Source organism: Leptinotarsa decemlineata, unplaced genomic scaffold (genome assembly GCF_025532065.1).
Source record: "Leptinotarsa decemlineata unplaced genomic scaffold, Ldec_3_MD MMD2_tig00000882_RagTag_RagTag, whole genome shotgun sequence".
NCBI lineage: Eukaryota > Metazoa > Arthropoda > Insecta > Coleoptera > Chrysomelidae > Leptinotarsa > Leptinotarsa decemlineata.
The window spans coordinates 11,692,070-11,715,552 of NW_027412556.1; the positions used below are offsets into that span (position 1 = coordinate 11,692,070).

General features: G+C 34.1%; 1 protein-coding gene across 7 annotated transcripts in view; it reads right to left on the reverse strand.

The window, feature by feature from the left end:
- The window catches only part of LOC111516223 (probable multidrug resistance-associated protein lethal(2)03659), a 43,454-nt gene that overhangs the window by 9,833 nt on the left and 10,138 nt on the right, over positions 1-23,483 (reverse strand). For 6 of the 7 annotated variants that reach the window (XM_074175004.1, XM_074175003.1, XM_074175002.1 and 3 more), the window contains 7 exons: positions 20,864-20,951; positions 20,038-20,268; positions 18,899-19,329; positions 17,801-17,957; positions 11,409-12,689; positions 7,535-7,928; positions 2,446-2,596 (listed from right to left, as the gene is read on the reverse strand). In XM_074175004.1, coding sequence (XP_074031105.1) covers positions 2,446-2,596; positions 7,535-7,928; positions 11,409-12,689; positions 17,801-17,957; positions 18,899-19,329; positions 20,038-20,268; positions 20,864-20,946 — 2,728 coding nt within the window. In that variant the 5' untranslated portion in view covers positions 20,947-20,951. The remainder of the gene's footprint in view (positions 1-2,445; positions 2,597-7,534; positions 7,929-11,408; positions 12,690-17,800; positions 17,958-18,898; positions 19,330-20,037; positions 20,269-20,863; positions 20,952-23,483) is intronic. The other variant, XM_074175006.1, reaches the window with a different exon arrangement.

Here is a 23,483-nt window from a genome sequence, read left to right on the forward strand (position 1 = left end):
TGAGGCACCAGTCAATCTAATAATAACACTGATGATTTTCAAACAAGACTCAACCTCTAACGGAAGCAAGAAACTTTTTGGAAGGTTCGAAATAGATGAACATTTCAACCTAGCAGACCACTGTTATAATATTCATGCAGTCATTGTTCACTGTGGTTCTGGCGTTGAATTTGGTCATTATTACGCCTTGGTCAAAGAAGAAACGGACTGATTTGAGTTTAACGATAGTCGTGTCACGAAGTGTTCTGGCGATGCATTGAATTTATTGGAGCCTCTGGAGACACCCTACATTTTGTTTTATAAGAGAGAGGACATTGTTAGATCAAGATCTTCAGATGATCTGGTGCTGCAGGTTTTTCCGAGTTTTCCTGCAGCTGAAAAAGCAAATGCGCCACTGGAATCAATGAAGTCGCCCCGGAGTGCCAATTAATTTTTATTGTTGTTTTTATTTTATTTTTATCGTTGTTTTACAAATATGTTAAAAATAGTGTTACGATATCGGAAATGTATCTAAATGTGTATCCCGAAAGACGACAACCACCTCGAACTATGTTCAAATTATTGTATCCCAATCTCACCGAGTTTGGTTCATTTGAAAAGCCGAGGTAAAAATACGGAGACAGAATCATCAATCAAAATTTGATAAATGAGGTGTATATGAGGTAAATTTAACATTATGTATTTTTCAAAGAGAATAAAACTTTGAACAAATAACAATAATTACCTGAAATGTAAAGACAAAAGTAAATCACAGCAAATTCTCGAAATGCTGGCCTTGTTCATGTTAACACAACTGTGCCCTTCTTCGAATATTACGATTACGATTGATTTCCCTTCTCCTCAATCTTCTGAACCCTCTAACAATGATGTGTTGAAGGTCCTCAATATTTTGATATTCCCTGTGACCATAAACTCTATTTTTCAGTGTACCCCATGAGAATGTATCCATAACGCTAAAGTCTGGAGACCTTGCTGGCCACCTCATCTTCCCATTATTCCATAATCATTTATCACCAAACCTTTCAGTCAGGTAATTAGATACTCGTCTGGTAGTGTGCGGTAGAGCACCATCATGTTGAAACCAGATGTTGTTATAGTCTACCAAAGGTAGATCATCCCAATAGTTTCGAAAATCGACATTAAAAACTGGTGATAGGTTTCTCCATCAAGAATTCCGTCAAATAAATGAGGACCCAAAATTATATCTTTGTGAGTTCCTGCCCGCACGTTAATACTAAATCGCACTTGAGGTCGAATTTCTCGGAACTGCTTGGGGTTGTTCAGCTCCAATTGTGTTCGTTATTTCGGTTAAATATCCCACAATTCATAAATGTGCTTTCATCTGTCCAAATTGCATTTTCCAGGAAAAAAAGAAAATCAGGTCTTCTTATTAACCAATTACAAAATTTTAATAGCCTTTCAGGATGACTTGGATGCAATTTTTGAGATATGTATATTTTGTAACATGTTGAACCGATTTTTGTGAGATGTCTCCAGGCACTTGTATGACAAATATTCATTTCGAAGTAAAGTTGACGTATAGATTTCCCCGGTTTCATGTTTATCTGCAAATTATTAATTCTTATTGAAAAGGACACAGTATATAACTTACCTCATACATACCTCATTTATCAAATTTTCTTCAGTTTCCTGGTCCATTCTGTCTCCGAACTTTAATCTCGGTTTCTCAAATGAACCAAACTCGGTGAGATTTTGATCCAATAACTTGAACATACTTCGATGTGGTTCGTCTTTCGGGATACAAGTTTGAATACATTTCCGATGTCCTAACACTGTTTCTATCGTGTTTGTGATAAATTTGTATCATATCTCTTTTTTCTAAATTCGTGAAAGCAATTTTGCGACAAAAATTCAATGACTTATACAATAACAAAATGTCTTTGGGGGTAACAAATTGAAAGTCAAATTTAGAAACATCAGAGTCATAGCCTATTATGATAAGATTTTTTTTTCAATATCTCCAATTTTTCGAAAAAGAATGATAACTTGTGATACATCATCGAAAAGATAAAATCTGGTTATCTTCAAAACAGAAACATTCCAATGTAGCGCTCATAAGAAAAAATAAAGTTGATGATGGTGGTCGAAAGATGAAACGTCGGATAGGAAATCTGAAAACATTATATAACAAGAAAAAAGTGACAATGTGGAAGTGCAATTTATTTTCGAATCCTTCGAAAAATGAAGCCAGAAAAAAATTAAAATCATTTTCGGAAATTTCCTTTTTTTTTTCTGATATCTCCGGATTACTCGGAATTTCAGAACTTTCCCAACGGCATATTGTTAGTCAGGTGAATGTGCAACTTTGCTCCAATTCAACCATCTTCGTATCTCTCGTAGTGTCCGAGATCCCAATGCGGAGAATCGAATTTGAAACACCCTATATACGGCTTTGAATTCAGGTATAAAATTTAAATAACTCACTGACTGATTCCACTCGTTTAACGTCTCTGCTCGTTTTCAGAAATATAACCCTCAAAAAGTAGAATAAAATACCAATCAGAAAAGTTGGAACCATAATCCAAACACTAAGCGAGCCAATCACAAAGCATATGCCAGCTACATATAGCGCAATCTGAAAAAATATTCTTAATAAATATCTAAACAAAATAAAAGAAAAATATCAATATGAATTCAAATAGTAAAGCATATAAAAAATAAAGAATTCTGGATTTTTTTCCATAAAGAAATTTCAGTTTCTACCAAAACAATATTTTGACTGGTTGGTGATTGCATTGCATTGCATTCCAGTTATAACGAGCCACCCTGAATAAGTCATTTGACGATGAGACTGTAAAAAAATACAATACAAATCCAAACTGGAAGGTCCAACTTAAGCATGCTATTCTACTATTTGAAATATTCAAACTGAGCACTATTAAATAATATAATATAAATTACAGAAAGAGGATATCAGGTGGAAAACTTCTTGTTCGATGAACAATACGGATTTGAATTTCATCACCTATGTACTGTTTATATTTATGTTGAAATTTTGTTTATGTCAAAATAATTCTGAAATAGTGAAACACGCTAATATCGTGATGGGATATTCTCAAGGACTATCATTATTTCAAACAGTAGCGTATGCAGATGACACCAGTTTCATAGTTAGGGAGCTGGGTGTAACGACGCTAAAAGAAATAACCCAATAGTCTAGTTCACTTGTACTTTTTTTTACGACCAAGGTGTCATTCGATTCGTATTTTTGCCTAGAAAGTTCAAAGAAAGGTCCAAAAACGCGCCGATAGAAATTACAAAATTTTGGAAATTTGAAAAAAGATTTGGAAAAATCAATGAATTTGTGTAAAAAAGTCCCGACTCCTGAAACTGTAAGTCGATTATTTACAATTTTTACAAAGCCCTGAAAATAGAGCCAAAGGCGGGCAGTCTAGCTTCCGCGCGCCTTTCGTCACTATGACATAAAAACAAAAAAAATTATTTAAACATATTAAATGTGAATATTAAGGATTGAAAAAATTCATGTTATGTTGGGATACATCAATAAACAATAATCTGCAGTCAAAAAATTTTTATCCCAATTTTAACGTCAATTATAAATTTGTTAATTAATAACTTTTTCTGGATTGAAAGTTAATATGAAAATCCCTATAATTTTATTAAACTAAAACCCTGGCATTTTTTCCTTTGGTGAAGTTATCCTTAATAGGCAGAAAAATAGATCACCGTTGCCAAAATGAAAAAAATGTTATTTTCTATTTTTTTATCGACAATTGAAAATTATAATTCTATAAAAAATACATTACAATTTTTTTTTTCTAATTTTTTGTTTCAATGTCTCATGGCTAATAACTAATTAATATATTTTTTTTATTTTTCACAGCTATTGTTAATAAATGCATTATAAAAATATACATTGTTCATAAGCGATTCGAAAATTTTTTTTGCACTATGTTAATGGAAAAAATTCATGATTCAAAAAAAATAAATGGTTTCCTAAAAAAATTTCTTTGTTGCTGAAAAATGCGTTTGTTAATTAACAATCGTTTTTTGCAACTAAATATTAAAATTAAGGAACCATTTTTTTTCAAATCATAAATCCTTTTGTTCTTTAAGGTATTGAAAAAACTTTTTTTTTATTCTTTTTTAATTGTTTATTTGAAAAAAAATTGTTATAAACATTTTTTTTCAATACTTTTTTCTGTAATGAAAGTAACTGTGTTTTTTAAAAAAATAGTTACTTTCATTATAGAACAAAGTATTGAAATAAATTATTGAAAAATAATAATTTGTTTATTACAATTTTTTTTTCAAATAAACAAATAAAAAAAAGAATAAAATTTTTTTTTTTTCAAAACCTTAAAGAACAATAGAATTTATGATTAAAAAAATGGTTCCTTAATTTCAATATTTAGTTGCAAAAACGATTGTTAATAATTAACAAACGCATTTTTAGCAACAAAGAAATTTTTTTTAGGAACCATTTTTTTAATCATGTTTTTTTTCAATTAACATAATGCAAAAAAAAATTTCGAATTGCTTCTGAACAATGTATATGTTGATAATAAATTTATTAACAAAAGCTGTGAATAATTAAAAAAAATTATCAATTAGTTTTCAGCCATGAGACATTGAAACAATGAAAAATTGAAAAAAAAATTGTAATGTATTTTTTATAAAATTATAATTCTCAATTGTTAATGAAAAAATAGAAAATAACAATTTTTTCTATTGTGGCAAAGGTAATCTATTTTTTTGCCTATTAAGGATACCTTTACCAAAGGAAAAAAATGCCAGGGTTTTAGTTTAATAATTATAGGGATTTTTATATTAACTTTCGATTCAGAAAAAGTAATTAATTAACAAATTTATAATTAACGTTAAAATTGAGATACAAATTTTTTGACTGCGGATTATTGTTTATTGATGTATCCCAACATTACATGAATTTTTTCATTCCTCAATATTCACATTTGATATGTTTAAATAATTTTTTTTGTTTTTATGTCAGAGTGACGAAAGGCGCGCGGAAGCCAGACTACCCGCTTTTGGCTCTATTTTCAGGTCTCTGTAAAAATTATAAATAATAGAGATACAGTTTCGGGAGTCGGGACTTTTTTCACGCAAATCCATTGATCTTTCAAATCTTTTTTCAAATTTCCAAGATTTTCAAAATTTTCCGAGATATTAAGATAAAACTAATGCCTCATTTTTTTTTAACTTAATTGTTTATAACTTTTGTAATTTTTTTCGGCACGTTTTCGGACCTTTCCTTAAACTTTCTAGGCAAAAATACGAATCGAATGACACCTTGGTCGTAATTTTTGGCCAGGGCTGAAAAATGTCACCAAAAAGAGCTAAATCGAGTACATGTGAACCAGACTACAATGAGTATATGAACAAGTGAGAACATAGCCAAAAGAAAATCACTTGACACTCAACACATCTGACACAGCATCGACGAAGTGTTCGCACGAACATTTCGTTATCTATGATCTGCAAAGTTTTGCAAGTTTAATCTTGTGCTTCCACTAAAATGTCAAACTCACAAAGACTCGTCATATTTATCCACTGTGTAGTAGATTGGAAAAAAAATGCTATGCTTTGAGGCCCATTGCTAATTTCTGTAGTTAAGGGACTTTACTGAGCTTGTACTTGTGATATGGAATTTCCAGGGGTACCGGGTGAAATGCAATGAAAATCATTGCCGGTATCGGATGGAGAGACACATATAGAGATGCATCCAACAATCTTAAGGTATTAACTGTTGCAGGTCTCTAGATTGATGAATAATATGTATACGTATATAAAAACAAGCTAAACATACCTACCCAGCAATATCATTATCCAACTCGTTCTAGAGATGAACTAATGCCCGATATTCATGGAACAACTCATTACCAAGAAAGCTTTTATTTATCTACGACTTTAGTATGTAATATTCAATGGAACAATCACCAAATTTGAATATTTTCAAATCAAGAATGAAAAAGATCCTTATTGAAAAAACTGTTACACAATCAATGAACTTTCTAACATTTTTTTTTAATAATCTTCAAGAGAGTTATCACAACTATGTGACAAATTTTACTCTTTATCTTATTTTTCTCACATAATCTAACCTTATGTTCAACATGTCAAAGTAACATTCAAGTTTTTTGCAGTCCGTTAAAAACCAATTTTTCTCCGATTCCTGAGTCCCTGTTTCTCCATTTTTCTATTGATAATCGAAAATGCAAATCCCCATGACCAAATAGCATAGCACACCTGAAACTCTAAGGCCTGCTGAAGAGAAGAATTTTCAGGATAGAATTGTCAGAGATGAAAAGTATACTTTATCTAGCAGTCATGATGTGCAGATCAAGAAATCACATCAAACGAAAGAACCCTCTACAGAAGAACTATCTTCTACAACTGAACACGATGCAAGTATAAAATGTACGTTTTGTCGATATTGCAATAAGAAATTCAAAACTACAAAAGGTTTGAAAATCCACTTTTCAAAAATGCATAAATCTGATTCAACTACGTTTTCCTCTTCCATCCAAACCTGTGCAATGAGTCCGAATGATCATTCCAAATCTGGTGCAAGTTCTACCAGAGCTATCAATGATAGACTTTCTCTATATAAACTCCATTCTAACATATTGAAGAGAATTCGCAAAGGAACAAGAATGTGTGCCGCAGAAGCTTTGTGCAAAGCTATTGATGCATGCATTCAGAGCAATTCGTTAGATCACTGGGAATATTTGCTTTGTTTTGCATACAATGCTTTTGTCTTCCACCACTTCATTCACCAAGAAGAACATTTCCAATACCTATTCAGAAATTTCCATTCACAAATTCGAGAATCGATCTAAAAAGAAAACAATTTTCTCAAAATCTGTAATAAATTAAGTTTCGGATGGCGATCTCACTTCGGCAATCCGTATTCTGACTTCAACGGAGAATTTTGCAGATTTTGATGATATTACGTTAACTGAACTTCAAGATAAACATCCCGCTGACGTCAAGTTGATGAAAAACAAGTCTTGAAAGCAATCAGATCATTTCACACTGGTTCAGCAGGAGGAATAGACTCCCTCAGACCTTCCTATTCACAAGATTTGACATCAAAAAGTTCTGGTTATAAAAGTGAAAAGCTCCTTTTTTTGACTTCCTTGTGTAACTTTTTGCTGAGCGGTCGACTGAATCCCGATATTTGTCCTATTTTGAATGGTGCCTCTTTGATAGCATTGAAGAAAATATGGTGACATTCGCCCCATTGCTATTGGTACCATTTTTCGTCGCCTTGTAGCGAAATTATCTTGTATTGATATTTCTGGTTTTTTAGGAAATTTATTTCGTGCCGTTCAATTTGGTTTTGGAACTCCAGGGGGATGCGAAGCAGTTGCACATGCTGCACTCTCTTTTTAAATGGGCATTTCAATCAATCTTCTCAAATTTTTGTTGAACTAGATTATAAAAACGCCTTCAACATGATTCACAGAACATTATTTTATGAAAAACCCACGAAATCATTATAAAATCATTCAATGATTGGTGAACGTACCTGCATGGTATCCAAAAGTGTCATGGGCAATGTTTCATCCAGCGCACCAATATCTTTGGAGAATCTGTTGAGGATTCTACCAGATGGATTTATGGTAAAAAATCTCATTGGGCTATAAACGATGTTATCGAACATCTGGTTGTGCAATCTCGTAGAAGCCGTTAAACACCATCTATAAAATGATAGACATCTCGTGAATACTGTTACAACTAACAAAAGAATCAAAACTGAGTAGTAAATGATGGTATTGTCTGACGTAAAGATAGGAGTGAGCCACCAGTCTTCGTAGGAGTCTAATGGATTTGTAGTTTCTCCAGTGATATTTTGAGATTCTATCAATTTGACTTCGTTAGTTGTGGTATTTCTGTAAGAGAGCCACTGAAGAGTGTTGACCCTGGAAAAATAGTAATGTTCATGCGAATGTTTTTGAAAACTATTGATGATATTTGAACAGTTACTTCATATATGGCAATTCTGTAGCTGAGAAATCCATCGATTTGAATTTTAAATCCTTTGAGTATAGAAATAACTTCAATCATGTTGGTCTTCAAAAGAATAAAAAATTACATCCAGAAAGTTTGGAGCATAATCGATATACGCATATACCACTTATGATGTCTGCCAATATAGCAGATGAAACGTTTTACACTTTAGGTTCCATTCGACCACGGCCAACCAATACGGATTTTGTCTCTTGATAATCGTGACTCCGGGTTAAAATAATCACAACCGAGTAGTGGTATACTATGAATCTCATCACATTTTTTGAATCACCACAAATGAATAATTTTGATATGATTTTCTATAATGCAGCTAAGATATATTGATTTCTCTTTCAAAACTTCAGAGGGAGATGCGCTCTTTGGATTCCCTTTTTATTTATAAACGCCATTGATATCAAAAACACATCAAGAAGCACAATTTAACATTTTTTGAATCTTCTTTTTTGAATCTTCTTTTTTGTTATCAGTTTATTTTTATCAAACTGTGAATATTTGTTCAACGTGAAAGAGAATAAACTATGGTTTTTGTTGGAGTCGGGTAAAAAACACATTTTGTTCAGTAACTAGTAATTTTTGAAAATTTATTTCTCAAAATGGAAACATTGAACATTGAATGAAATTAGTCTCAGCATTAGTCAGGATTTTTGTCACCTACACGCAATTCGAAATATTATAAAGAAAGCAGAATGGTAATTGAGGTAATTTTTTCATCCGAAAAATACGAGAACTAGTAGTTTTAAAATTGTCAGTTTTATGGAAACAAAAGATTCAGTAGATATACATTCTTCATACATATTTTAGGTGTTTTTATAACACCCTGTTTACGTTCCTTATTGGGAATGAACTTCGAAACACTAGACCCCGTTAAACTGTTTGTTTTTTTTTCTCCAACGATATATTTTCAAAACACCCTGTATACGTTCGTCATTGGAATCGGACTTCAAACTCAAACTTCAATAAGTAATTTCTTTCTTGAACGCGATCATGTTTGAGTCACCTGGTATATTTCGTTTTTGGGACGCCTGTTCGTTTATCTTTGAAACGAATCAGCTCAGGCGCTCGATGCACTTTTCATCTCTCTGACACTCGTACGTCAGGCGATACTTTCTCTCTTATACATTGAATTTCCCATGCCGGCTCTCATATTAGCAGGGGAGCCCACGATGCAAAATGGAGATTTACTCGAGCGTCATTGAGACATATTGTGTCGCAAAGCTTAGATGATAAGAAGAAAAAAATGTTACATAATATAAACCTTTTCATCGGTGGGGGAAGCGTCTAAAGATTTTCAAATATGTAAAAAATACTGTTGTCTGGACATACTCGAGCGCGTCAGATATTGATAGCATCAATGTCCTACGTATTTTTAATAATGTTGGTATGTTAATCTGATCGTTTGCATGATGTGGGTGGTTGTACGTAAGGGTTAAAAGTGAAAAAAAAAATTAATCGAGCGCGTCAGATTTTCTAAGGGGGTGTTGAGTGTAACAATAAAAGCTCTCATCCAATAATCCGACGATTTCGATCTGACGCAAACTCGCGGCCATTATTATAATGTGCAAAAAAAAAAAATTGCCATTTTGAAATACTCAAGCGCGTCAGATTAAAATATATATGGCTCATCTTTATGTTTCAGACGTGCTGTCTCATAATCTGACGATTATCTAGAGGGATTTGCTTAATCTGAAAATTCTCAAAAAAATTAAATTTTTCATAATCAATTGATTGATCAATGAAAAAAAAAAATAAACTCTCCATGTTTTTAACCACTTTTATTTGTAACTAACGTTACTGCAGTTTCGTCCTATAAGGACATTTTCAAACTTATATATTGTATAAGTTTGAAAATGTCCTTATACATATTATATTGCTCAAGTTTGAAAATGACCTTATAGGACGAAACTGCAGTAACGTTAGTTACAAATAAAAGTGATGAAAAACATAGAAAGTTTGATATCTCTTTTCTTCATTATGATTTCCTACCACGTAGTAACGGCTACATCCATCAATTAATTGATTAATTAATCATCATCTTCATCACGAACGAGTATCTGTGATCAGCTGTGATAACGTCATGGCAACATAATTCAGAGTGGGGACGGAGTGAGAGAGTAATAGATAGAGAAAAAGTTAATAGAGAATAGAGGAAAAGAAACTCGGAGAGGGAAATATGGGTATCACACAGCTGCACGCATTGAACTTTATCGATGAATTTTTGTTATTGCGGTTTGCGGAAATCGTCAGATTATATATTTTTCGTTATCCTTGAATTATTTCCTTCAAAATAAAAAAAATTAGCTACGCTCGAAAATGTCGAAATGACGTTATTTTTTTAGAACTTTGCTGCCTTTTCCTTTCTTTACGTCACTCTCAAATTGTCAGATTACTGGAATATACACTTTTTAGCAGGTAATTAACTGACCCTACCTTAATCTGACGCGCTCGAGGATTTCTGATGATAAATTTTTTTTTACTAATCTGATCCTCATCCCTCACAGACGTTCTTATATATGGGGCTCATATTTGATAGAGGTACTTAACCGGGTACAAGGTATCCCCTTGTATATTAATCTTCCGCGCTTTAGTGTATCCCGAAATCCCCGCTTGGGCTCCCCTATTATATGAAGATAGTATACTGGATTCCTTTCAATGCTGTTGTGACCAAATTTTTATTTTGAATGTTCCTTGTTCAGTGAGAATTGAAATATTTTCATTCGATTTTTTCATTTTTAATTAATGCCCATTAAACTATTCTCTTATGATGTATATTATAGTTATGAACTTCAGAAACCTTTTATAATTATTAGAAAATAAAATGTGTAAAACGAGTGATAGTGATAATATTGAAAAATGTTGGTATTTTGGAATATTTTGAATGGTATTTAAAATGATTCTCGGACGAAATTTTGAATTACACTATATACAATATATTAAACAAGAGTTATTTTTTGTGAAGTAAATCGGATATTTTAATCGATTTCTCATTGACATCTGTTGAAAAAGTTCAAAAATGAATCGGATCAAAGAAAAGGAATGCGGTTACATTTGATTTTTGTCAATTCTGAAGACGGAGTCAGTTTCAGCCTCTGAAACGTTATGATAAATATCTGCAGAATTTCTCAGCTCTTTTTTAATAATCAAAATTGATAAATACAAGTTACAAATTAGAATGAAAATATTAAACGGTATGGATTTTCAGAAGAAAAATCATGAACAGAATCTATGATATATTGAAGTGACTGTATGAGATGAACGTGTTGTTGGATCTCTCCTATGTTCCAGAATCAACATTTTACTTGAAATATGTCAGTTTAACAATGCATTAAATACAATCGAAAAACAGTAGGGCAATTATGAAGTTATCTACTCACCAGAATGTTACAAAATACTCCGTACCACTCTCAAATACTTGACTCAGTAAGAAAACGGAACACAACAGAAACACTTTCAGAATATTTCCACCGGCTCTCATGTAACTCTTGTAAACATGCCAAGAAATTCCTCCCACCCCTTTCTCCTCCCTCTGTAAAATTTGTATTTGGTCGTCGTCATCTAAGAGTTGCTCTTCTTGTTTCTCCGCCAATATCATGGACTTCCTCCTTATCTCCTCCTCTTCTTCCTCCAAGTCAGCCAACATCCTGGAGAACTTGGTGTCGGAAGTTCTGATCTCTTCATATGATCCGGATACCAGAACTTTTCCATATTCCAGTAAATATATGTTATTTACATTTTTCAAGTACTGAAGTTGGTGGGTCACCAGAATAACGCATTTTTCTTTCAGGTACTCGCAGATGCATTCATCGAACAGTTGCTTTCCAACGTGGGTATCCACCGCTGATAATGGGTCATCTAATAGATAGATGTCTGCTTCTTTGTAGACCGCTCTGGCTAGGTTGATCCGGGCTCTTTGTCCTCCGCTCAAGGTAACACCTCTTTCGCCAGCTAAAGTTCTGTCACCATGGGGAAAGAGTTTGAAGTCTCTTTCTAAGGCACAAACTCTGACAACTTCGTCGTATTTTCTCTGATCAAATTCCTGTCCGAAGAGGATGTTTTGCCTCACACTGCCTCCAAACAACCAGGGCTCTTGAGAGGCATATGATACTGTTCCTTTCACTTTGACAGTGCCAGCTTGAGGTACTAATTCTCCAAGTACCATGTTGAGCAGGGTAGTTTTGCCACTTCCAACAGACCCCACCACAGCAACTAGATCACCGCTGGTCACATCCAAAGATATGTCTTCCAAGTTATTTTCTGGCAGAAATTTCAACCACTTAGCAGAAGCTTTGTACAACTGAATCCCCACATCTTTCTTTCCGGTAGTATGCTCGTTTTTGCTCACTCCGTTTTTTATACTTTTTGGTAAATTGACGGTTCCAAAATCAAGTTCATCGTACATCAAAAACGTTCTGACTCTTTTGATGGATATGAACATTTCTGAGACTTGCGAAACTGCTTGCGGGAAGAACATTGTGATTGTGTTCAAAAGTCGATAGAAGGAGGTCATGGTGAAAACATAAGCGGAGTTAAGGGGGTTTCCTGTCAGTACATAAACTAGTATGCACCAGAAGATTGCTCCTTTGTCGAGAACCATGGCGCAGGACATTAATATGGCTTTGATGGTAGATGTGAGGCGGATGAACTTCATTTCCTTCCTGGAAAAGTAGGTTAACTACTATCAATGTGTGTTGAGAGTGGATTTTCGAATTTTTGGGTTGAAATTTTGAAAACTTTTAACAAAAAAGATTATCAATTCCTGAAATCAGAGGAATGCTCATGGAAGTATAATAATAATAATCGTTTTCTTTATTTTCAAATAAGTAAATATAAAAAAGAACAAAAAATACTGATAACTATCCTAGATATTTTTAAAAATAAAAGGCGAAGTTTATGTTTGTTAAGTGTTAGATACCATCAGAAATATTCTTTCATTCAACCCAAAAACAGAGATGTGTTCTAATTTGATATAACATTCAAGTTACTCACTGCGAATGCATCCCTCAATAAATTAAATTTTGAAAATGGAAGGAAAAAAAATTAACTATTATTTCAACTTGGAATTGTGTCCTTTGGTGTTCTATTCACACCGCATATGATTTGCGATGGCTCCTATAGATATGTTTATGTACCTATCCAAAACACGAACATCAACAGTTCGGAAAATAAATGAAACTTGAGAATTCAACCGGATCAAAAAAGTGTATTTTTCATCAAAATCTAAATACTTTATAAGTTATTTCATGCGGAATTTCAGAAGTGAAGTATTCATTCCTGACAATGCAAAAGATAAGTCTTAAAGCGATCTTTGAATTTTTTAACACTATGGCTTTTAAGTTCTGAAAGAATTGAGTTGTAAAGGCTATATACTATGTAACTAAACAAGCGTCTAAAAATTGCTCCCACAAAAGAAGGAAACTCAATAATCCTCTATTCAGCCAAACGTCACACCCATGAAAGGGATGGGATAAAATCAAAGGATGCAGTCTTGCATATCTGGCGATGACCAGGAAAAATCTACGCTTAACAGTAGGATTTCTGACTGGCCACTGTCAACTAAGGAAACACCTACATAATATGGGGCTAGTAGACACACCTCTATGCAGGATGTGTGAACATGTCAGGTCCTATGTGAATGTCCGGGGTTATCGTCAATAAGAGAATGTGTATTCAGCGAGTCTTGACCTACACCTGCCGATATGAAGGAAATGTCTCCCAGATACACCTTCCTGGAAAGGACAGGATGGACAATGACCCAGGAGGACAACTTCTTAGGAAGATGTACAATGGGTTACATGTGTACTAAGTGTGTGGGCCTACACTCACCCTCCCTACTCTACAGAGAGACAGAATTCTCTATTTCTAATATTTATGTTATGTATATCAGTATATAAATAATTTCACGATAAAGATACCCTGTTTTTTTATTGACAATACCGCTGTGACATAGATTAGCATAATGTAACTTCCTTCTGTTCTCCGTATTCAGCCATCTAATTTCCCCTAGCTTGGGACCACTCGATGTTGTGTTGATGGGTCCAAACATGGTATGCTATTCCTGAATTCCATGTTTCGACCCACGGAACCAATGAAGCGGAAAATGGGAAGCGGGGATAAGTGAAAGTACTCGAACGACCTATAAATACTCATCTCTCAAATGAATCAGTCCAGTCATCACCCGAAGACGATTGTACATACTAACAATCGAAACGTCGTGAACTAACGTGAATCTCTCCACTTTTTATTTTTATTTTCTTTTTTCATTTCTTTATTTTTATTTATTCAATTGTTCAATTTTTACTTGTATTTCATTTCACAATTATTTCATTTCAGGTTTATTTTGGTTAATATAATTGTTATTTTCAGCTATTCATTTTCAATTCTTCTTTTTTAGTTGTTTCAGGGATTTCAAATCATTTTATATAGTAGACAATGGAAGTCCGAATTAGTGAAATTCAATTGGTGTACTATTTTAATTTTGATTGGATGATACCTATTCCTCTCCAAAAGTCTCCACACAGTAAAAAGAGACACCTCACAAACATTCGCGAGGGAATAAGTAGACTGTTCAGAATTTATTACCATCCCACCAATTATTTGCACTTGCTACTCTTCCGGAATGGACAGATGAGCTGAGGTTTTTTTGTTACACTACCAGTAGTTGTTAATTTGCATACAAGTTCCCTCAAATATTTTCTACATATAGGACGATTCGGAAAAAATTCTTTCGGTCTCGTGAAAGTTACGCGTCGCACTGTAAATACAAATCGCTTCAATTTTGTCTTCCAATGGACGAGATTTGACCATTTTAGAGATTGTTGACGTGGTATCTTTCTACTAGTAAAACCGAAAACTAAATGAGAATACTTTAACTGAACGATAATGTTCATTGTCGTACATTTTTGTCGTTTTTATAAACAAAAAATAACTCAACAAACCTTATCGGGTTGTTGAAATTGCCATATGGCAGATGAGGAATATTTCTAGAAAGATTAATATATCAATGTATTTGTCTTCAGGAAATTATTGAATTTTCCGCCATTTTGTAGAAGATGAAGATATTGACTTCATGTTCTAGGGTTGTGAAGTATTCATCAGAAGTTTCAAAATGATGTGTCACAAGACCCCTGTTTCTATTTAATTTTTTCCCAGATGGCATTCCGTCGCCATCTTGAAAGTTTCATCTGTCAATTTTACTTCAAAATGATGTATTCACGCATTAATTTCATTATCCCAAATTTCATTTTTTTTTAGTTGACCCGTTTAAAAAATAAAAGTGGGGGCATTAATGAAATGCACTGTACACTTAATAACGTCGTGTAATATTGGTCATTGGAAAAAATTTAGAAAAGTGGTTCATTTTAGACGAAGACCCATGTAACGTAGTTCTTCAATTTTGTTCTTGCTGAAAACATGAAACGTTTATTGCTGATTAAAATCTGCCGATTTAAGTGGAGCACCATGTTTAGATACACTCAAATCACTAGCTCAAAACTTCTTCCAAATTCAGCCTCTATAATCGATGGAAGAAGCTTCTTAACCAAAACATCCCGACAGATAATATTTATACAAACAATTCGTGAGAAATCGAATCTTCATTTTTATAGAAATATATAGCTTCAAAAGTACTCCGACACTGCCGCAATACCATCACTCCTAGAACTGTTTCCTAAAAGTTTTATAGGGGTAACATAGAAGCTAAAATACATTAAAACTGGTGCTATCGATATCAAATGATTTTATAGAACGATGCCATTTTAAATTGATAGCAATTCGGAATACTGACATTAGATGAGTTGAAAATATGAAATACTGCACATATAGTAATATTTACAAATGAAAAGTACATATATATCATAAGATTACATTATTATATCATAGAACAAACTGAGTTAATTTGCGACAAGAAAATTAATACGTCGACAGAGTGAATTCTTGTATAATTAATAATTTTTTCTAAAAATTTTAATGAAAAATTCGCGCAATTATCTCTATTCTTTTTCCAAAATATGTTATAGATATCCATTTCTTGATTTCTGGTTGTTTGACCTGAGGGTAGGTATATTTTAATCTGTAAGTGAATTTACGGCTTTGTTTTCTGACTAACTTCTGGATAGTATCTGCGTTGAAACCATTATTATGACCTATCTGTGTAATTATAACAATTTATATAGCTAGATTGTTAGCAGACAAAGGCAGTGAGAATGCTCTGTGCAACATTGAATTGTAGGCTGCTAATTTATGTATGTCGGGATGGAAAGATTCGCTTGGGATAGTGATGTCTATATAGGCGAGAATATCGTCTACATATCTGTACCAAAAATGTATATGTTTTTTATCCAGGTCGGAATTTACTATAGTGGTCTCCAAGTTGTTCATAAATATGTCTGCTAAAAGTGCACAGAGGGTAAACCTGAATCCTGTTTATAAAATGTGTCTAGCTAGGGAAATTGATATAGTTACACAATTACAACATAATAATGGTTTCAACGCAGATACTATCCAGGAGTTAGTCAGAAAAGAAAGCCGTAAATTCACCTCAGGTCAAACAAACAGAAATCCAGAAATGGGTAACACTAACATATTTTGGAAAAAGAACAGAGATATTTGCGGGTTTCTTCAGAAAAAACTATGTGGTAGTGGAATTCAGACCACATGCCAGGTTATCTGATTTCCTTTTCAATGCCAAAGATGAGGTGGACAAGTTGGAGAAATCTGGAGTTTATAAGCTTGAGTGTCCAGAGTGTAATAGTGTTTATGTGGGGCAATGTGGTCAAAATTTCCAAAAACAGTATGCTGAACATGAAAGGTCCTTCAGACTAGGAGAAAATGATTCGACGTTTTCAAATCATTCACAAATAAAAGTGGTAAAAAATAGAAGAATGAAAAGTTTCATTTCTCTTTTCTTCATTATGATTTCCTACCACGTAGTAACGGCTACATCCATCAATTTATCAAATACTATAATGTTTTATAAAACGGTGCCAATTTCCCATATATAGCTGTTTTATAAACACATCGAAAACATTTCTGGAAGAAATACACTTTTATAATTTGTTTCTCAGAAACGTTTTCACAACCATTATAAAATATAAAATTTATAGTTGGGCGACTTATGGACAGGTATCATCAGTGATGCTAGGCTGAACCATTAATGCGTTGCTGGTCTCAACTGCTCTTGAAAGACAAGCGATGACATTTCCCCTCTCAAAAACGCCATCTATGGGATCGGATCCTATAGATGGCTTCAAAACTAGTTGCCTTGTAGTGAAAGCTGCAGTGAAAGACAGAAGACGACACTCGTAAGTGGTCGATGTCGAAGTTTGGCTTTGCAACAGGCCACCTTGGGAAGCTTCGCTTATCCTTAATATTCGATGATTGAGTTTTCTGTCAAAGTTTTGGCTCCAAACTCAGTAGCTCGAGATTAAAGTCGTAATATACAGTTTCAAAGTCGTATTCTTCTGCGCTTCCGTGGTCAAATAACAAGCGAAAAAAGTAATTATGCATCTAAAGAATTCGAAAATTACTGGCAATGGCTTTCCTACAAAAAATTCAACATCAAGCTGAACTCCGAATTGTATCGCAATGAATGTTCAATTTTTGGAGTCAAGTCCAGCATTGCATCTGTGATCTATGAAATCTGTGTAAGGTCGAAACAGCGCTATATGGTTATTTTTGGGATACCTTTCATCTTATATCTTGAAATTGAATATTCAACAAAAAACTAAGCAACCTCCAGAAAAAACTAACTTTTGAGCGAACTACTTACATTCTGGCTAGTTCCACCAACTTGGCGAAAGATTTTTCCCAGGCGTACATTTTTATCACTTGTATTCCAGAAATTATCTCATTCATTAGACGTACTCGTTCATCCGTACGCAAAGCTGTATTCAATCTATACTTGGAAGTTTTTTTACCAAGCCATGCTGAAAATAATGATGAATCATCAGATGGCCAATAACAGTCTTTCAAATCGAAGAAAACATTATGAAACAAGCAGTTTTCTTAATCACCAGAAATGCAATACTCTTCTCGACGCGAAACCTCTTAATCTCCTGAAGACACCAACTTGGTTGGTGAAACGCGCATCGAGAAATGTATTGCATTTCTTGTGATAAGAAACAGAAAGGGTTTGTTATGTGATCACTTGAAACTCAACGAATAAGTGCACGTGAATTTTACCAAGACTATTAATAGTTGAATTGAAAATGATATTTTGGCATTCGAAGCCAAATGCTATTTATTCAAAAGTATCAATATATTCAAAAATGTAACTCCTATTTCAACTTTTTTTTTAATTTGACATGTCGAAATTTACAAAAAACATATGGACGCGAGTTGTCTTTTCCATATATTCACTGAGAAAAATATATCACCATTAACTTGTGAATCTAGTTCTTTCATCAGATTAGGTAGGGACTAGGCCCAAAGTTAGTGGATATATTCGACGTTTCACTGCAATCCACGAGGGTTTATTGTGCCTCAAACCAATGCAGCCTTCTCATATGTGTGCATCTGTGAATCCTGATCATTGAATTTAGCGAATTATGGCTTTTTTGCTTCTGGTTTGTGTAAATGATTGTTGTAGCGTAAGCGTTTGCTGATGTGCGTGAGTAGAGATTATTTTCCCTCTAAATGTAGAACACACTCCTGCTGCAAGGCAAGAGTGGCGACCTAGTCACTTCCTGGCTGCACCATCTGGCCTACTCGGTTTGTTAGCAGCATCAGGAGTTGTAAAGCTGAGGAGCTCTACAGAGGGGCAGTTTTGTTGACGTCTGACGTCTGTGAAGATTTTTTAGTATTTTAGAGTACACAGAGGGGTTTCACGAACAAACATTTCATAGAAAACACCTAATTTCTTACTCACATTGGAACGGAACAGAAACTAAGAGAAATACAGCTCCTATGAGTCCGGTGTATCCAACATTGAAATAACACAAAATCATAACAACCAATATTTCCACAGGTCCCATTATCAAATGGTGCATGAAATGGGTAGCCTGGTCGAATCTTCCCACATCGTTGGACAGCAAATTGACCATTTGTCCGATTGTGGTTTCAGCAAGAGCGGATTTGTTCAATCTGAGAGCTTTCCTGTACACGAGAGAACAACATGCAATCCTCAGCTTCATACCTACTTGCATAATGTGGTGAAAGAAAGCATGAGTAAGGAATACAGTTATGAATAGCGACAGAACAATAAGTCCTGAATATATATACAGATATTTCTGGTTTTCTGCAACTTGGTTTTCATCGTACAGTGTGAGAAGCTTCGATATCAGCAGAGGTTGGCTCAACCTGTGGACAAAATGAAGTTCAATGAAGCAACAATATCAGTTTTCAAACCCTTATAAAATTTTGCTAAGATATTTCCCCCACCTTTCATTGTCAAATCTATTTTCTGAGTTTGTTGACTATGTTCTTCAAGTGTTTTTGCCAGTCATTTCTTCTCCAAGTGCGGTAGATATTATCGAAAGCAGTATATCAACAAGGGCTATGTAGACAACTCTTACCTCATCGCATTTGATAATGAATTGATGGATTTAGTCGTTACTACGTGGTAGGAAATCATAATGAAGAAAAGAAAAGGGTTACAAACTCAATTATCTAGAATCCTTGGAAATTCACAAGCATAAACATTGCGGTTTTTTAAATTAGCACATCCGCATTGTGAACTGCAAATTCAAGTACTCAATCAAGCTGAGTACCTCTATCAGTACCAACAGGAGTGGTGTATAAGGGCTAATATAATGAACCATTGTTGGTTTATTGTATAAGTTTGAAAATGTCCGTATAGGACGAAACTGGAGTAACGTTAGTTACAAATAAAAGTGGTAAAAAACATAGAAAGTTTCATTTTTCTTTTCTTTATCTGATGATGTCCACCGTAGTTATAGAGGAAACCTCAAGAATGGAAATCTGTAGAACACGGCCAACAAGAGTAGAAAACAGCTTTGTTTCAGTCATCTTTAAAATTTTCGACCACATTTGTTTAAAAATCCTCACCTAATTATTTCAGCAGCAAATGCAATGATCCAGAGCATGAAGATTTCAGAGAGAAATACGCTACAGAGTGCTTTGATAAATGAAGGATTCTTTTTATGCTTAACCTGGTACTGCCAAGCTGCTTCCAATCTCTCTCCAAGCTTACCGGAGTCATGTTTATGTCTATGACTATACATATCATCTTCAGTCAGTTCTCTTTTGTAGCCTTTCACAAAGTAGGGTAATAAAAATCTGAAAAATTCAGTTAATTGTGGAAAACGAAATACGCTTTGAATTTTTATATCTATTTTCTGCAGACATATTGTTCGTATCACTGAAAATGTTTTCCAAATGTGATTCATAGCAGACTTGAAAAAAAACTTTAAAAAAGAAAACAAGGGACTCTGCTGTCATGGACACTAAATGAGTTCCCCAAGAATCAATATAGGGAACATCATAATTTCTTATATTAATGAACGATATTTTTAATCGTATGAATCTGAAAAATAATGAAATTTATTATTTCCCTACGAATTTCAAATCAAAGAGGTTTTTCCGGGTTTTCCTGCAGCTGAAAGAGCAAATGCGCCACTGGAATCAATGAAGTCGCCAGAGCACCAATTAATGTTCATATTTGTTTTCATTTTTATCGTTGTTTTATAATTTCGCAAAAAATTAATGGGTGTTAAAAAATGCTACGTAAAAATGAAGAAGTTAAATGTAATGTTCATCATAATTTCATCTCTAGAACATCACAATCAAAATGATAATCAGCGAATCTTAACAGAAATTCTTTTTCAAGATTACAGATTCACTAAATTTTCAGATGAGTTTTGAAGATACCTACAGAAAAAATAACTTTGAAATGAAGTTGGCTCTATCATAGGGATTCTTCTTTTTGTATGTTTCATCTGCCTTCACTTCCTCCATTATTCCTGTGAAAGAAAAGCACCAATTAAAATGAGATATCTGTTCGGATACGAAAATTAATAAGAAGTTATGAGACACTTAGGCGTGTTAGGAATCACACGTTAAAATGAGGTGTGTTGGGAATCACACGTTAAAAGGTAAGACCTCGTTAATCCTTAGCTCGCACAAGTTTCGCCTTCTGAGGGTTGTCGTTCGTAGGGGTGCGACAGGTGATTGACGGAAAAAACAGATTTTTTTTAAACAGACAGACATATATGGTTTTATTTGAAGATTACTAGTATGTACTTATCCAGTTTGATCGGAATAAACTTCATTCGAAACAGTGCACTTTTGCCAACGTAACACTGGTTGATCAATTATATCGGCATGAAAATTGGGTGCTCGGGCGTTTTTGCCTAGTCCTGATTGTGAAGTTTCCACCGTTGTCAGTGTGCAAACGACTCGTGTACTTGGCGAATAATCGTTACTTGCGTTTATAGTATTTCCAATACCAATTGGAACAGCACAGAGAAGAAATTCCCGCCTCGACATAGGCGTCGGCATATTATTTTTCAGTGGTAGTTTTTCAGTTACTTATTCTTACAATCATCGCAATTGATCACCCCATGAAAATGTTATCTCCACTGAATTTTTCCACCATGGGTAATTATGAAAAACTTCGAAATTTAAGGTAGTTAATTTCCAAGTCGAAAACTCTTAAATACAATGAAAACACAAACAATCACACCGAATTCTCGTCAAACATATATTTAATAAATGATAGAGGCCAACAAAATTGCTAGAAAAATCTCAAAATTCTTCTTCGCTATATTCGGATGCGGTGGAATCATCATCGGGTTGAATAACGATCGGATTCATGAAACTTTGCACACATTTATTCTCTTCTTTCATAACGTGGACCACACATTTCTTCCACACATAACTATTACCTACTTCATTCATCACTCGCCTTATATTGTCAAGCACTACAGCATTCAAAGTCGGTGACTGATTACATTACCGCAAACTTCCTTTTATTGTGGCCCAAACCATTTCAATTGGATTGAACATACAATAGTATGAATATTACTGGGGTTTTTTCCCCAACACCAAATCGTTATTTTTACACCTCGACACGTGTTTCGATCACCAAGTGATCTTCTTCAAGATCACCAAGTGATCTTCATGAAAAAACTCCAGTAATATTCATTACTACACCAAAGGTTCCAAACAGTACATCACAAGTACATACAATAGTATGGAGGCAAACGTAAGAGAATATGACCACGTGTTTCACACATCGAATCAATATTATTTTCTTTTTTGAAATTACCGTATTTTATGGTCACCAGTAATACCTTTTTCGTTGGAATCTTATCGGGTATTTCCATGTCATGATTTCGCATGAAATCAACAATATCTGCTTTTTTTGTGTTATTGTTTGGTATTGTAGTCAATAACCGAGAATGATACGAAGCGTTATCCATAACAATAACACGTTTTCCCCTTGAAGAAGGTGTGTTCTTGGTTTCGTCTACCCAGCCATATTTGACAACATCATGGATGTCAAACCAAGTTTCGTCTAGGTAGATTATATGTCTGCTGGATTCTCGGTAGCTTTTCATTCGCCTCAAATATTTTCGTCGGAGTTGAACAATGCATGTCGATTCCATTATGACCATCCGTTTGTTCAATTTTTTATATTTGAAACCACAAGGCAATAAGACACCTCGTAGAGTTTCTGAAGATTTGTAATTGTAATCGGGATAGTCGAGTAATTTATACCAAATTATTTCCAAGGTTGGTAATTCATTTTTTTGGTATATACCATAAATTGTTCGCCGAATCATATCTTTTGTAGCACCATCAACATTTGCGAATTTTTTATTCCTATGTTTTCGTTTCATTGCATGGTCAATGACATCCCCTATTTTAATGACTCGAAGAACTGTCGAACGAGATAGTTTCGTTAACTCGCATATTCTATTCACAATAGCATTCTGTGAAGTGTGACAGTTTTCCTTCTTCAAGCATTAATGAATATTTAAAATTACTCGCTGAACTTGAACATGTAAGTCCTTATTTTCAAATTCCGGATCCCTATCGATTGACACAGATTCCTCACACTAGTGGAATCTATTAGTTAATTACCGAAAAATCAATTAGGATAATCAACATTTAACAAACAAAGTCCACATCGGACCAAAAAACTTTAGGTATATAAACAGCTAACCCTTGTCTTTAGATTCAGTATCAATTTGCTTCTCCTGAAGATGCTAACCTCGTTAGCGAAACGCGCGTCGAGTGCAAAATCATCAGTTTGGTGTTAGGGTAATTGATCTCTAGAGAAATTTCTCTAAAATCGGTTTGCAAAACCACTAACTACCTCACCTAACCCCACGAACACACGGCACTGATAAAGAAATATTGTGAAACGACAAAAAATTAATATTCAGCCAGTCCAGCTAGCCGAGCCTTCACTCCTCAACTACATTTGATAGCACTTTTACTAACTATCTGGGCGACTAGGGGCCACAGGCAAGAAATGCTTATGACTG